General features: G+C 37.9%; 1 protein-coding gene across 8 annotated transcripts in view; it reads right to left on the bottom strand.

Moving 5' to 3' along the window:
* The window catches only part of evla (Enah/Vasp-like a), a 43,840-nt gene that overhangs the window by 20,706 nt on the left and 5,118 nt on the right, over window positions 1-18,016 (bottom strand). For 7 of the 8 annotated variants that reach the window (XM_058399157.1, XM_058399158.1, XM_058399156.1 and 4 more), the window contains exons 2-3: window positions 3,865-4,033; window positions 789-966 (exon numbers count right to left, since the gene is read on the bottom strand). In XM_058399157.1, coding sequence (XP_058255140.1) covers window positions 789-966; window positions 3,865-4,033 — 347 coding nt within the window. Of the gene's footprint in view, window positions 1-55; window positions 580-788; window positions 967-3,864; window positions 4,034-18,016 lie in introns of those variants that run through there. The other variant, XM_058399159.1, reaches the window with a different exon arrangement.

Below are 18,016 nucleotides of genomic sequence, written 5' to 3'. Positions count from 1 at the left end.
ATCAACTAAGCAACATCATCTGCTAATACACCCTTCAGCCGTCAGGAATACTTACTGCTGAGCTTTATAACAGCAGAGCTCACCCGTCGCGCTGGCTCAGGCGAAAATGGCGGTCCTAGCATAATGCCCCGGCTAATACTTCTTCTGTATGAAATCAGTATGAACAATGTACTAAACCTGGTATGAAGAGGTTAGGATATTATACATTAGGATGGACCCATGTAAGTGTATGCAGGCATATCTAACCTTCTCTGTGCTTTGCATGGTGAGGTGCTTCTAGCAAACTCATCTCCAGTTCCGTCCCCAAAAAAAGCATGAGAACGTATAAGATTGGTTCCGCGACAACTTGGCTCCATGGATATTTTAGCCAAGCTAGGCACCAATGGAAAGACGATGTTACTTAACCCCCCCACCATGTACGCTTTAAGTAGCAGCAACCTGAAACCCGAGCAGCTCATGTGCTCTTCTTAAGTAAGTGACTACATGTAAAGGAAAAAATTAACATACTAGACTGCTGCATCACAACTTCTAGAGTAAACAGCAGCTCTAAAATTGAGGCAAACACAGTGATATAAATATATAAATATTATAATGTTATATACCACTATGATAAACTTTAAACAGTCACATACCTCCTGGCTTTACTGCATAAAACCACTGTGTGACAGTATCTTAGTTCAGATAAAGGCTGGAACAATCACAAGCTACACTGTAGTACACTCTGGGTTATTTTATATAATTTGTAAGAAAATCTGGCAGTAGAACCAAAATCTGGCAGTTGAACCTACCTGCATCTTGTGAGCTGAGCACATTGAGGGCAAAAAGCATGGCAGTGGAGAAAGTGGTGGCCTCCTCCTTGCTGGCAAAGTTGAGTCCGTAAACTTGTCTGGCATCGCGCCACTGATGGAACGTCGGAGTGGCCTGGTTATATTTCAGCCCCTTCACTATAGAGTAGTTTATCACAACCTGTCAAAAACAGAGGTGATGAGATCAGGCTATAGGTACAGGGTCTTACTTCACTAATGGCTCACTTTCTAAACTTCCATTTAACATGATGCAGAAAAAGCAAACGGTCTCAGCTACTATACTTCTATAATGTGTATAACTATAATGTAACTACTGATGATGTATGTACTTTTAGAGTAGTTTGTTTTATATATATATATCATTTAATACACATCAGTGTCTATATACATAGTGACTAAACAGTCTGTCCACTTATTTTAAAGTGCAACATTTACATAATAGTTTTACAATATTTGTTTTATCCACCATTATACACTGAGCAGGCATAACATTATGACCCCCTGCCTAATATTGTGTTGGTCCTTCTTTTGCTGCCAAACAGTCCTGACCCGTCATGCACTCTGCATTCTGACACCTTTCTATCAGAACCAGCATTAACTTCTTCAGCAATTTGAGCAACAGTAGCTCGTCTGCTGGATCGGATCACACGGGTCAGTCTTCGTTCCCCGCGTGCATCAATGAGCCTTGGCCACCCATGATCCTGTCGCCAGTTCACCACTGTTCATTCTTTGGACCACTTTTGATAGATACTGACCACTGCAGACCGGGAACACCCCACAACAGCTGCAGTATTGGAGAGGCTCTGATCCAGTCATCTAGCCATCACAGTTTGGCCCTTGTCAAACTCACTCAAATCCAACACATCAACTCTAAGGACAAAAGGTTCGCTTGCTTCCTAATATATCCCACACATTAACAGGTGCCATGATGAGGAGATCATCAGTGTTAATCACTTCACCTGTCAGTGCTCATAATGTTATGCCTGATCGGTGTACAATTACTTCCAGTCTACTAATTTGACTGGACAAAATACTGGTTAAGTAAAGTTTAGTATAGCAGCACTGGTACTGGTTTATTTGGACATAAAATTCCAACTGTAGCAAAACTTTGTTATGCTGAAACTTACTAGTAAAATGTCACATATTTCCTTTTTGCATAAGCAGCCTGCAGCACCACATCACTCAATTCCTTGTGTTAAATGTTTGTTTTGTTGTAAATCTGTTTCGTTTTAATTAATGTCTTGTCTCCACTCATGTCCTGTCTCTGGTTGTCATTGGTGGTGTTTCCCCCTTTAGTCACCTCACCTGTTTTCAATTTGTCCTTTCATTAGTTTGTGTATTTAAACCTCTGTGGCTCTGTGTTTGGAGTGAAGTAATCCCCAGTGTACTGTTCTTAAACTAACTCGCCAAGTATTTTTTTTCTTTTATTGCTATCCTGGTTTTTGTATTCTTGTCCCTGCTGCATTGATCAGTTTTTGGATTACATTTGTATCACGTTTTGGATTTGTCTGTTTGCACTTATAAAATAAGCGTTATAAAACACTTTGTTGAATCTGTCTCCAATCCCACTACATCACATACTCTTGCTTGTGCTTGGCAAATACCTTGATGTCAACATTAGACCCCACAGACTAATTAAACTTTTTTTATTAAAACCATATACCACCTACAGGTTGCACATACAGTCCTGCTTTATAAGCAGTCCTGCTTTATAAGCTTTATCAAACACAAAATCAATAATTTCATTACCATTCATGTATAATATGATCATATCACCATGGTGTGACAGAAATATCCGAAAGCTGCTGGAAACACACACACTGGCTTCATTCATTCATAGCCTGAATGCCAGATATTTATCACAGAGAATACACACAAATATATATATATATATATATATATATATATATATATAAAATATATATGATAAAAACCTGGCAAAGCAAAATCTAGGATCTTTCTTCAGATTCTGTAGACTGCCAGGTTTTTATATATATATATATATATATATATATATATATATATATATATATATATATATATATACACTGTATTGCCAAAAGTATTCGCTCACCCATCCAAATAATCAGAATCAGGTGTTCCAATCACTTCCATGGCCACAGGTGTATAAAATCAAGCACCTAGGCATGCAGACTGTTTTTACAAACATTTGTGAAAGAATGGGTCGCTCTCAGGAGCTCAGTGAATTCCAGCGTGGAACTGTGATAGGATGCCACCTGTGCAACAAATCCAGTCGTGAAATTTCCTCGCTCCTAAATATTCCACAGTCAACTGTCAGCTGTATTATAAGAACGTGGAAGTGTTTGGGAACGACAGCAACTCAGCCACGAAGTGGTAGGCCACGTAAACTGACGGAGCGGGGTCAGCGGATGCTGAGGCGCATAGTGCGAAAAGGTCGCCAACTTTCTGCAGAGTCAATCGCTACAGACCTCCAAACTTCATGTGGCCTTCAGATTAGCTCAAGAACAGGGCGCAGAGAGCTTCATGGAATGGGTTTCCATGGCCGAGCAGCTGCATCCAAGCCATACATCACCAAGTGCAATGCAAAACGTCGGATGCAGTGGTGTAAAGCACGCCGCCACTGGACTCTAGAGCAGTGGAGACGTGTTCTCTGGAGTGACGAATCACGCTTCTCCATCTGGCAATCTGATGGACGAGTCCGGGTTTGGTGGTTGCCAGGAGAACGGTACTTGTCTGACTGCATTGTGCCAAGTGTAAAGTTTGGTGGAGGGGGGATTATGGTGTGGGGTTGTTTTTCAGGAGCTGGGCTTGGCCCCTTAGTTCCAGTGAAAGGAACTCTGAATGCTTCAGCATACCTAGCTGTTAGCTGTTTAAGTTTCCAAGCACATCAGACTTTTCACTTGCCCAGTGGTCTAGCCAAATAATTTTAGAATTTGCCTACCATGGTCAGATACCTACACCACTGAATTTACAACATTTGTATGGTTACTGAAATATCCAAAGTGTGCAGTGTGATACTCTTTGTGGTTAAAAAAAACAAATCTCATTTCCTTTTCATACTGGCCCCTGCTCTCACCTGCTGGTCCTGTAGTTTGACTCCGACCACGCGGAAGGTGTTGTTAGCAGTGTTGTGGTAGATGTTGATGCGGCTGAAGCCCTGCTGGCCTGGCTTGATGGGCACCCACTTCTTGCTGGTGTCATCGTAGATCATCACAGAAGCCCGGGCCTGGCAAATGCTCTGTTCACTGTTGAAAGAAAGAGGAAAGTTGAGGAATTTAAAGGTAATTATGTAATTACAGGACAGGATTCCCCACTTTCATATTGAGTTGTGGAGATAAACTTACTGAAATGGGAGGAGTTATAGAACCTGGGAATTAAAAATATGGCATGTATATTTACTTTATTTAATCTATAAGCATTATACAGTGTTTGCTCAGTGCTTTTCAGTTGTCAAGAACAGGGTTCCTGATATTCGTTTCATGTTATACAGTTGCTGTAAGGGAGGAGTGGTTACACCATGTAACATAAACAATCATACAAGCCATGAATGCATGACAAGCCCTGAAAAAAAACAAAAAAAAAACAGTCCCTCCTCGACTAAGGCAATGTAAGTGTAATGTAATTACACCAGTGAATGACACAGAGCAAGGGGCGTGCCAGTTATCGATGCTAATTATACAGTAGGACGTAAAAGAGGCAAAACCGTGTAACAGACATGGACTGTAGCAGCTGTGTTGATGAGCTGATAAGCGGCCACGGTTAAATTAAAGCCAAGAGTTTCTCAGATGCTTTAAATAGCCCTCTTTTGTCCATATGTTGACAAGGCACTCAATTAGCAACCGAAGAACAGGAAAGTAAGTGTTTAACAAATGGACAAAACTTGCTGAAAAAAGCCTGCTGAATGAGTTTTCACTTCAGTGAGGCCTTCAGCTGTGGTTAAATTGAGGATTTCAATCTACCATCAGTGCTGCAAGGAGACTTTGGCACATTAAGAAGCTGTAGAAATCATCAGAATTTATGAGGAATTGCAGCTAGATTGATGACGTATCCATTACAGACATAGCACATGGAGACTAAAATCTCTAGGGAATATTTTAAAAGTAGGAAAAGGAAAAGGAACTTCGAAGGGTTGAATAGAATTAAAGCTTTTTAATGGTGAAATCACCTTTCCAGATTTGTCTTATCTTCTTACACAACCAAAGATTTCCTCACATAACTATTTATACTGAATACTTATAGTTACTTATACTATAACTGACACAATAACCAAGTCATCAGAACACACTTAACTTGGACTTAACCTTCATTTTAAAAAGCACCCAGGACAAGTAAATATATGCTACATTCCGTATAGCTGTATGTCCACATTTGCGAGCACAATTTACATTACATTTGAAGTCTGAATATTTTTAGCTACCCAATAAGAGGATAAAGATGAAAGCAGTTCTCATTATCTGGAGCTGGTTTGTGTTATGTTCTAAGTTAAGCATGGCAAATTTCCACCCTGCCTTTCCCATCACAATCCCACCACTACCACACCCATCTCCTTCAGAGTCCTTTAAAGTGACTCCAGCAACATCGTTACATGTGTCAAATAAATAATAAAACATGTCCATATGTCCAGTAAATAATAAGTTGTGCTTTGTTTATTACAGAACCTGGTTGATGAACCTCAGACATATTTGCACTGATTAAAAATGTAAGAAAAATATAAGATCAGTTACTAGTTAATTGACATGATTTTAATGTCTAAATTTTACTGCTTTGGAGAGAACAAGAACAATAATAACTGGGAGCGTAATGGGTGAACAGAAGCCGGACCATTGTGAAAGGAGTACCCGAGTATAGAAACAGGAAGTTTATGGAAGTGCACAGAAAACAGGTTGAGTATGTGAAAGTGTTAACATGGCAATTTCAAAAATAAACGCATTAAATCACAGGAAGCATGAATTCCAAATATATATTCATTTATTTATTCATCTTCAGTTAGCATTGAAGGGTTGCAGGAGTCCTGGAGACTATTCTGGGAATAGTGGGAAGGTGGTGGGAATACATATACTTCACACATTCACACACTCATTCACACAAGGGGCAGTTTAGATCAGTCAACACAATCTCCAGTATGATTTCCTCCAATATGAAGTGAAGTAAACTCAAACTAATAGGGTCCAAACAAGTAAAACTCAGGACAGAACCAGGGAGTGATGCAACAAATCTATCCACAGCTCCATTGTGCTACCTTTCAAATAATATGTTCCAAATGAAGCTGATTTGGTATATGTGGTCTAACACAATTAGAGAAAAACCAGACCCATTAGACCAAGTGTGGATTTAAGAACCACTTCAAAATACCATACTCTTAAAACCTTTATAAAAAATAAGAAAGTGTATTTCTTTAGTACATTTGATGTGACTGAAACCTGGTCCTTATTTCCATAACCAAAACATCACCTTTCCATCAACACTTTCAGTTCTTCAATCAGATAGTCTTCAGTCTGCTCGACTTACAGCGACATCTATTTATAGTGTAAGTTCTGAGTTTTAAATCAGCTATAAAATGCAATATCGCTACCAATATATATATATATCTATATATATATATATATATATATATATATATATATATATATATATATATATATATATCTTCCTCCTTTAACAACCATCAGTCATCACAGGCCTGACAGCTTATAGCTCCCAGAAACATTGCCCAATTTAGAAACACATAGCTATTGCCAATTTAAATCCAGGTCCCTCCTGCTTCTTTAGATTAATAAAGATGAAGTTTATTGTATAATTGATTCACTATTGGATACGCCATCACTAGTGATCTCTACCAGTTATTAGCATGTCTAGAAATAGCTATGTATAGATAACTGAAAACTGCATTGTTCCCTGGTACATTGCTCTGTAGTCTCAGAAAGCATTATTGCAGACTCACTGTTAAGGCAAAGGGAGGGTGCACAAAGTACTAAATGTAGAGGTGCCAATAATCGTGTGAGCAGCGGGAACATGGGATCCTTATCTGCTAGACCACCAGGGAGCAAGAAGAGCCAAAACTCTTTACTATTTTTATTCCAAGTATTTGAACTTTTTGTTATTTAGTTTTGATGAACATGTTTGTCGCTTGCAAAGCACGCAAAGCTGAAGTACACGAGGAGGTTAGAAGTGCCTGATGGGTGAGAAGCAGAAAGGAAGCTTTGTGATTACAAAGGCTGTATCCTAAACCCCTGCAGCACTGTATTAATGCTTTCACGTCTTACAGATCCACATGACTCTCTGCACTCAGGCCTTCTAGTCATATCTGCATTAGCTGAGTGCTCTGCTGCATATGTGTAGGGTGTAGGGTGTAGTCTGGCCCGTATGCAGTTGTCTTGTCCAGTTCTTATCAACAAGAGGGGTTAAGGGAGGACTGCAGGTTAGTAGAAGACAATTTGATACTAAACCTAAATGACTGGTTTGTGTTAGTGATGGAGGTTAAGTCAGCATTGCTTGGTAATGTCAGGGAGAGAGCTGTTGTTTCTATTTGTTTCCAGGCACAGGGGCTGGTCTGTGGAACATAAATATGGATGCATCAAATGCAACATTGGCTTTAGGAGAGTCGCTTGTGCTCCAAATAACACACCAATCTGACACTTAAATCGTAATCAAATGTATTGTAATGTGTTATATATCAAGCAGACAAAACCTTAAACAGAAGAAAAAGGTACATTCACAAATAAAAACTGATACTACTGAAAACCCCTGAAACCTTTTTTTTTGGAAAAATTAAAATGTAAATATCTTGAATTTTTCAAGATTCTGCACTTATTCTTGGTCCAAATTTCTATGTAAGCAAACGTATGATATTGCTCAGGTTAACTCTTTTTTAATCTCTAAAAAGCCTAATCACTTCTATTGCAGCATGTGTTCACACAACACTCTGATGCATTTAATCTAAAATGGATCATAAGGTTTTCTGCCAGTTCGAGTGCACACTACCACTGAAGCAGAAAAGGGGACAAACCGAATATTTAGAGACTCCGAAAATCATGGTATTTATTAAAGATGTTAACTTTTCACTAACAGTGTTAATAACATAATGTGTCATGAAAATTGTATTCGATGAGAAAAGAATGCAAATAAAAGCATTTTCATGAGTACTTTCAGACTTCTGGACACCACAGGAACTGCTGCTCTGATACAATAGTTTTTGATGAATTAATGTTAATTATATCGCTTTGGATAAAAGCGCTGCAAGATGCCATAAATGTAAATGAGCTCACACATCAAAAGACAAAAGGCATACATAACATGATAGACCTGTATTAATTCATTAATTAAACCACATTAAGAAACGCTACTCTTATGATCTACATTCATGACGTTGTGATAAAAAGGGAAAAAATATAATCCCACAATACTTGAGCACATGAAAAACCGTCCTTTCCAATCTACTCTTTCTTTTGCAGCCACTGCATTATTAGACGACCTAAAATGTTAGTTACAGTAACAGAATGAAGGAGGGCAAGTTCTTAGGTCATCACTTCCTGTGAACTGCATCAAGGAGGAATGCAAACATTCACCACAATATCCATTTACATCAAATATTTATTCAAAGAAATCCCAAAGGAATATAGTTCCTACTCGGAGAGTAAATAAAAGCTTATCCTCATGGGATAGTATAGGTTTTGGTAGAAGCTGAGAAAATGAGAAAGTTAAAAAAATGTAAGGAAAAATAAGTCAGTAAAAAAAAGAAAGATAAAAAGAAAGAAAACAAAGACAAATTGTGTAAGTTCCCTATTATTAGGCAGCAGGGAATCAGGAGGTTTATGGCAGGGTTATATGAGGGAATGTGAGTGATTTTTTAGCTTGTAGGCCAGTAATTATCTGGGGAGGGGAGCTAAATCTCTGGTCTTCTGTCAGGGAAGAACACAGAGCTCAGTAAGAAGATGGATTGTGTTTCCTGAAAGATCATTAACTCCTTCCAGTTCGCACTTTAAATAATGAGCGGCGTAAGCAGCATTCCACCATCCAAGTGAACTACACACATACACACACACACACACAAACACAAGCTAATTGAAATCCAATTCTAATATGAGGCGTAAGGGAATATTTTGAAATAATACGAGCATATTAACACAGATTGGAGAAGCGCGTCTTGGCCAAGGAAGATTGATGTAAAGGAGTATTTAGTATTCGACTACTACTACAGAAAGGCTGCTTCATAGGTGGCTAACTATTATCACATTGCATGAAGTAAAAGTATTACAGGTTATAATACATGTACGCATCTTTAAAAGCCTGGAAAGTTAAAAATGACAATACAAAATTAGAAATTATATTTATAATAATTCATCTATATTATACAGCGATAAAACACTTGATTTGTGTGGGGTTGTAATGTAGCCAACAATGGTTAGTACTGTGTATGAAGAAGACAGATTTGAATCAGACCCTATTGTCATTAACAACTCTATGCTGAGCTGGAGTGAGCTACAATGTGTTTACTAGTAAATCAGGAACAAAAATGATCTATAATGTGATGTCCTTGGGCTGCTGTGAGTCGCTCTGATAATCCTGTAACAGTAATCTACAGTCAGCACTCAGGAGCATATCACGAATCTATGAGGTCTCTCATAACCACCTCATTAGATGTACTCATGCTTTACACCAATCTACTTTTTATATCATTATCTTCCAGAGCTGCAATAATCCAAAAGGGAGGTTTAGCGCCACTGGGATGGCATTATTACACACCGGACAGATCTCATTAAAACCAAGGGGAGCTGCATGCCCTTGCAAAACCCACATCATATATAATATATCCTTGAAAATAGTGATGTTACGTATGAGTGTTTAAAATGTAAATGACTTGTGCAGAGATGGACAGACACCGAGCTTATTTATTGCTCCTGCTTTAAACTTATCTATTGATCTTGGTAGGCTGTGATGCAATTTGTTTGACATAATCATCCAAAAATAGTTAACCTCCCATTGTACCATCTTAACATATATAGTACATTGCTAATATTCCCTTACAGTTGTAGCAGTGCTGTTATACTCTAGCTAGGCCTCTTTTGCAGCACTAAATATTATTTAGTGTTGAATTAATCTACTTACGTGACATCAATAATGCTACTAATACACCTCTAATGCCCCGGTGCCAAACAGCAGCGCTGCTGACCTTTATACCACTTCTTTGTAATTAACATGGTTATGTGATTAACGAAATACGTTTAAAAGATCAGATATTTTTTGTAATTCTGGGTTTGTCAAAGTCTTTACTGTTGTATTAACTGCCATTGGCAACGCTGTGGAATGAACAATTTCACCAACAATGTATTCACTAATTAAAGTTGATTAATACTTCATGCAAATGTTGTTTTGTAACAATGAAAAAGCAGTTTTCAAGATTGTTATATAACATTTGAAATGAATGATATATTAGTAGCTTTTGTATTACCTAGACACTGACTATAAGATAAAAACATTTTATAAAAGAGAGTATTTGCTTATATGTTATTAAATAAAATTGTTCCAATAAAATTACTATTTTTGATGGTGATATTATAAATTCCAGATTATTAGACCATTTTTCATTTGTCACTTAATATTTTTTTTCTGAATAATATTACAAAATGGTCCTTTTGTTCTAGTAGCAGTTGTGTTTCTTGTGTTTTATTGCTTGGGTAATGTGGGACTCACCCTTTATCTTCCCAAGAGATCACAAATTCAAGAACATTAACCTCAGCAGCTACTTCTGCAGAAACAGCATAAATTAGACATGAGATTTTACAGGAAAGAAAAAAACCCCACAAAGGACTTCCATGAAAGTTCCATGGATATCTGTCAGTAAACAGCACTGATGTAGTGGTATGTATTACTATTAAGAACATAGATATACTGTATCCTAGTTGTCACCTAGGTTCTAGACACCAGTGTTATTTCAGCAAGTATTCTCAGAGGCCAAGCAATGGAAAGCAATGGATTGGGAAGAAGATAATTCAGTGCCTTTTAAGCAAATCTAGCTAAATAAATCAGCACAGTCAACATGCAAACAACATGAAAATGCACTATCCAGTATAGTGCAGACTAGAGGCACCGTAACTCTCAGGTAGGTAGAAAGAAAAAGATTGGAATTGAACATCCATTTCCCAACTGCAACTGTGAAACACTGCTCTGTGTTACTTGGAGGCGCTTGTTTTTCTTTCTATAATGTTTTCATATCTTTTCCTACAAACTGGGTTGAAAATCACCAACGAACAGGGTTCATCAGATACATCATAATCTGCTCACTCTAGACAGAAACAAGATATGTATGAAGCTACAAGGCTGTATATTCTCAGTAAATATGACTTCTAAGTCAGCAATGATGTGTACTGAGAAATCTGGAGAAGAACTGGGTAAAGCACTTAGACATGAATGAGTGGTCTACAGTATAGATATATTTTATTGGGCTGATGTGTCATGAGATTTGATTGCACTTGTGAGGGGTTTGGGCTGTTAGTGGACGTGTCCCATGAGGTAACCCCAGAGGGGGATTACCTCATCACTCACCCAACCCCCTGCTGGGCAAGAAAGTGTTTTATGAAACATTTATAGCTTCATGGACCTGCCTAATATTGGGTAGGTCATTGTGCCACCAAATCAGCTCTGACCTGTCAAGACTTCACAAGATCTTCAAAGGTGTGCTGTGGTATCTGGCACTAAGATCTTACCAGCAGATCCTTTAAGTTCTGTAAGTTGCAAAATAGGGCCTCCATGGATAGGGCTTGTTTGTCCAGAACATATCACAGATGCTTGACTGGACTGATATATAGGGAATTTGGAGGCCAAGTTAGAACCTCAAACACTTTGCAGTGTTCCTCAAACTGTTCAGTCTGGCAGGCAGCATTATCCTGCTGAAAGAGGGCACTGCCACTGGGGAATACCGTTATATGAAGGGGTGTACTTGGTCTGCAACAATGACTATTAGTAGGTGTCAAAGTAGCATCCCCATGAATGCCAAGACCCAAGCATTCCCAGTAGAACATTACCCAGAGCAACACAATGCCTTCATTGTCAATGCCTATTGCCTTCTTACCATAGTGTCATCTCTTCCCCAGGTAAGGGAAACACACACAAAAAAATGTGATTTATCAGACCAAACCACATTCTTCCATTGCTCTATGGTTCAGTTCTGATGCTCACATTCCTACTGTAAGCACATTCGGCAGAGGACAGGGGTCAACATGGGCACTCTGGCTGGTCAGCAATTTGTACTACAGTAACTCTTCTCTGGGAATGGAACAGACAGGCTAGGCTACACTCCCCACATGCATCAGTGAGCCTTGGGCACCCTGTTGTCAGTTCACCGGATATTTTTTTTCCACCACTTTGGTTTGTAACCACTATTTACCAGGACTACCCTACAATATCTGCTGTTTTACAGACGCTCTGACCCAGTCGTCTAGCCATCACAATTTGGTTCTTGTCAGAGTCTCTCAGACCCTTATACTTCAGAAATGACTATTCACTTGCTGCCTAATATATCCCTCCCCTTAAAAAGTGCCACTAAAATGAGATTAACAATGTAATTCACTTTACCTGTAAGTGGTTTTAATGTCAGTGGATTAATGATTGTGTAATGTGTTTTATGTGTCATTGCTGATCAGTGTATACAAAATGACCTTCAACATTTATCCCACCTCATACACATTTAAGTGCACAACTTGCCTTTTTATTTGTTTACCTTAAAAGCACACACACACACACACACACACATAAAATCTATTGTCAATGCCTCACAACACACATTTTGTCCTTTAGCGATACTATAAATGTAAATTTGATAAAAACATCTTTGGATATTAAAATGATGAAAGGTGGCTTAACCAGTTTTATATGAAGGCTGTTGTTGTTTTTTAATTTGTTGTAGATGACATTTGCTGTAAGGCTGACTATACAGAGGTGAATATATAATACATTTATTAGCTAGCACACCAAGCAAGTCACATAAAGCACAAAAGCTCCAGTCACATATTTCTGCTGACTCAGTAGGCTAAAGGGAGTAACTAATATGTTGTAATAACATATGTTGAGCTAGTTTAAGTATATTTATACAGACTAAGGGAAACTAACTGTGCTAAAGATCTCACAAAAATGTCTACTACAACTAATGCAATTCTATTAGACAGACAAAACCAGCAATGCCTGCTTTAGGTGGAGCTGATGGGGCTTCATAAGCTACATTCAAGAAAATGATTCTCAGTGCTAGAACACCGGCTCTCATTTAAGCATTGTCTCATGTTCAGTACATGATGTGTTAGTTACAATGCTAATGTTTGGGAGAACAGTAAATTACAACAGAGCCTTTCGAGGGAATAAAATTACTTTGCAGAAGTGATCTCTGCATCAGTTTTCAAGCATTTTTTCTGCTCCCAGGTCTCTGCAGCTCAGTTTATTATATTTCTTTTAATTAAATATATTTTCTTCTGCAGCTCAATAAGCAAAGACAAATCAGTACAAAAATGAATTGAATCATTTTAAGAGAAATCGTGTAATGTATATAAATGAGGAACAACTTAAAACCCACTGAAAACTGTATGTATACTACATGGAAAGAAGTATGTAGACACCGGTACATCACACCAATATATGTTTTTTAAACATCCCATTCCAGATTTAGTCTGCCTTTGCTGTTATAATGAGTGCTGCCCCACTCTTTTGGGAAGGCTTTCCACTAGAGCGTGGCTGTGAGGATTTCAGCCACAAGAGCATTAGAGATATCAGGCACTGATATCTCAGGACTGGAGTGCAGTCAGCATTTCAATTCATTCCAAAGGTGTTCATTGGGGCTGAGGTCAGGGCTCTGTGTAGGCCACTCAAATTCTTCTACTACAACTTTGTGCACAGGGGCATTGTCATGCTGGGGCAGGTTTGGGTCATTGTAATGCAACAACATACAGAGACATTCTACATTTGTGGCTACAGTTTGAAGAAGGACTACATATGGGTGGAAAGGTAAGGTGTCCACAAATATTTGGCCTTATGGGGTACATTATCAATGGCATTCTCACAGTATACTATCAAACAGATGCTACTCAGTAAAATGTTTAAAAAACTCGTATTGTGTATTTTTTAGAGCTGGGCAACAATTAAAATTTTTAATCGCAATTAATCGCATGATTTCTCTGCGATTAATCGCATTGTTATACGCAAAATTGAATAGGTAGTCTATCTATCTATCTATCTATCTATCTATCTATCTATCTATCTATCTATCTATCTATCTATCTATCTGCCTTCTGGAAGAAGTTAAAAATGAAACTGTCCATGTAAAAGTTTGGTGCCTTACTCCATGTTTGTTTATCTGCCTTTTCTATTTCTTCTCCGGTTCCTGTGAGTGCCGCAGCAGTCTTATGGTCATCCCAAATGCTCTCATTGGTTGAGACGCGTGAGGACGTTCATCCCAAGCCAATACGGATCAAGATCCCACCCCTCCCGTCACCCATAGTTTGTCTGTATGTGTATTCAGAGCCAGTGAGCAACAGACTTTTAAAATAATTTACAAAATAATAAAAACTGTACTAATGCACGATAAAATAATTGTCAGCGTTAATTAATTAATGAGTTAACATGATAATAACGCGTTAACTTGCCCAGCCCTAGTATTTTTGGATGTTTACAGCAAATTATAAAGCAAAGAAATCTGCTTCTCCTGAAGAATTATGGGATTGATTCGGATTTGTTTTTGCCTCCTGTGTAGATGGTTTTAAATTTGAAGCTGGATGGTTTGTGAAGTGATGGAATGTGCTACAGTCAAATATAATTATATAATTTAGATTAACAATTATATGCTAAACATAATAACTCTGTTAATGATGTGGAAACAATTGTGGATGACTTTGTAATATTTCATGGACCCCTGGGGTCTCCTGGACCTGACCTTGAAAACAGTGCCCTTAAACTGGTTCACATTAGCCTAAAACAGATCCCCAAGGGACCATGAAGCAAATGGTCTGTTACTTTTTCACATTTACCAAATTTATCATTGAGTTGCAATAGTTATTAACTGGATTGATTATTTAATTAAATTCTAATGGTTTTATCCAGACTTTAACAACTGAAGTAAGCTCTAAACCTCAAGTAGGTGCATAAAGTTGGTTACAGTAAATCAGAGCAATATGGATCTAATAAATAGCCAATTTCTGCATTTATTTTACAAAATCAATTCATATGAGGGAACTTGTAGAACTTTGTACATTGTACACAAAGTTTATGAGGTTTAAGGTTACTAAGGATACACTGTAAGTGCTAATGCTATTTAAAGTCAGAGTGATGTGTTTATGTGAGAAGAAGCTCATTTCATAGGTTAACAAGTGTCTGATGAAATTATACTCCAGAGGGTTTTCTTTGTAGTTCTTTAGGCTGATGTGACTCAACACACTCAGTATACTGCATTTACTAAAATAACTGAATTGGTGCTACTTTAAACAAAAGTACAGTATGTTTACAGGATTAATGCGGTTTCCCTGAACCTAGTTTTATAGCTGCCGCTTGAGAATTTTACTGCAGCCTGCTGGCACCTTAATTGTCAGTCATTTGCTGTAAAATCTACATTTTTACAAATAAATCACAGAGACTTGTAACGACATGATGAAAGGAACAATTTATCAGCTACTGCTCAAGATGTGAGTACAACACACACACACTCACTCGTACACACAAAAACAGCGCATGAACAACTCTTGCCGTAGGCTCAGATCTCATCATTAAGTCACAAATTATAGCACACTTCAAACTGTTCACTCCAGTGTCATGATATAAGCAATTATCCCTTAATCTTCATATGTATTGCTCCTGGTGTTAACTTTGCTAACTCCCCATACAGGCCCAGAGTAATAATACAGACACAATTGCTCTCGAATATTTAGCCACCCCTCCCCAAAAAAAGCCCCAGTGTTAAGCGAATCTGTAATGAAAGCAGGAGGTGAACTAGGAAGCGGTTTCCATAGTGACAATAAAAGTGGACACATGGCAATGTCCTTCCCCGCTGAGGCTTGAAAGAATAGCAGCTGCTAGTCTCTCATTCACAAATCCTCATACATACAGCCTAAGGTTTTACAAAAAACATTTTACCCGGACAGCCATAAGAGACAAGCTGACGGGATATTGAAGAAAATCAAAGTAAGTGCAGATTCAACAAATCTTCACAAGGACAGGGACTGTCACCACAGCCGTGTTTTGAAAACATTCTGTTCTTTGTCCACTTTTTCCTTGAAACTTATAGATTATCATTAGCAGTTCAACTGATGCATCTTGTTCTGGGAAATGCTGGTTCAACAGAAATGAGCACCAACTCTGATATCTGTGCTGCAGATGTTTCCACTAACTGTCCAGAAACAAGTGCAGAGAAAGCCATAATAAAACAGTATTTAAATAATTCCTTGTACAGTACGCAAAACAAAGCACACACAACCACTAGGTTACATTACAATACATCACTCTACACACTTTGGAGTGCACTCGTCAATATTCCTCACTGACTATTACATATACATTGGTATTATCTTGGGAACATTTTTAAAAAGAAAGGAAAATTATGTGGATTAATGGCAAAGCCTAATGCAGTTAGACCTAGTTATATTTCTCCTGGTCAAGTAACACATGCATTAAGTTAACATTATGGCTTGAACCAGAAGCCACACCAAGTGTCAGTAATTTGCATAATTATTATTTTGTCATAATGGATTATGCAGTGCCTAGAATTAGCAGAACTTTCAAGCTCATTAGCTTCCTATGGGTTTCAAATGATTACATCAGCAGTTTAGGAAAGTGGCACGGTGACGCAGTGGGCAGTGTTTGAAGAAGGACCACATGTGTATGGGTCAGGTGTCAACAAACTTTTGGTCATATAGGGTACATTATCTAAGACATAATTACAAATACACTATCAAACAGCTGCTATTGTACTCACAGTAAAATGTTTATAACAATAAACAACTTGTAGTTGTTTATTGCAAATTACAGTAAATCTTATTCTCCTGAAAGAATTACAGGATTGATCGATTTTATGGGATTTGTTTTTGCCTTGATTTAGGATGGCTGGTTGTAAGTTTGAAGCTGAACGGTTTTAAGTGATGGAATGAGCTACAAATATAATTAGATAAGTTATATTAACAATTACATGTTAAACATAATAACTCCGTTAATGGTGAGGGAAAAAGTTCTTGGGCCACTTGGTTATACGTGGGCAGTGTTGCCATTTCACTGTTTATTTCTATTCTCACTTTCTAGATTCTCCAGTTTCCTCCCAACTCCCAATAATATGCTGGTAGTTGGCTTGGCTCACCCTATGTGTGAATTTTGTGTGTGTGTGAGAGTGTGTGTATGTGTGTTGTACTGTGCCCTGCAATGTCCTGGTATCCCACCTGTGTCCAGTATTCCCAGAAGAGGGAATCTGGATTCACCATAAACCTTAGAGCAGCTACTGAAGATGAAGTTAAGTCTTTTAAAAAGATTACAGTATCAGTACTTTGTCAGTCATAACTAACATTATGAGACAGTTATGAGATAAGCACTCAATAGTGCTTGACTGAAATACTGTATGTTCCAGGTGTGTATAAACGTAATCCCCTATACTCACTCTTCCTAGGTGGTCTGAACCGTTCTTACATATACAGATCAGTATGTTTCATGCATGTCAGTATTTCAGTATTTTGCAGTTATAATTTTGTAATACCATGTGAAAGTTCACTAGTCTTCTGAAACAACTGTCCCTACAGTCACATTAGCAAGTGCTCATTAAATGTTTCACTTGTGTGTCTATAAACTAGTTATTCAGTTAAAACAGAAATATGTATATAGTATTAGGCATCATACTAGCTTTGTTGGCAGATTAGCAAAGCAAACAGAGGGACCAACATCTGTATACACACAATAAAGGTAACAGATGACAGGATACAATAAACTGCATTTATATGGAACAAGATTTTATGAAATGGGATTTAACTGAATGTGGGAATTAAACTTGTGAATGAAAAACTACAGCATGCTGTAGGATTGGTCCAAGGAATCATTTGCTTGCTGATGTGAATGTAGAGTAAAAAATATTTTTTACAGTGTATTTACAATTCACATCATAAGCACTATAGGGAAAATTCTGCCCAATGCACCTTTAAAGAGGAACGCAGAAAGAGGTAGAGACAGCCTTGACTCGCAGCTGCTGCTGGCATGGATGCTCATGGAAACTTTCCCAAATC

This window comes from Hemibagrus wyckioides, linkage group LG09 (assembly GCF_019097595.1).
Source record: "Hemibagrus wyckioides isolate EC202008001 linkage group LG09, SWU_Hwy_1.0, whole genome shotgun sequence".
Classification (NCBI taxonomy): domain Eukaryota; kingdom Metazoa; phylum Chordata; class Actinopteri; order Siluriformes; family Bagridae; genus Hemibagrus; species Hemibagrus wyckioides.
Note: the sequence above shows the minus strand (reverse complement) of the source record. Positions and strands in the feature narration are given on the sequence as shown.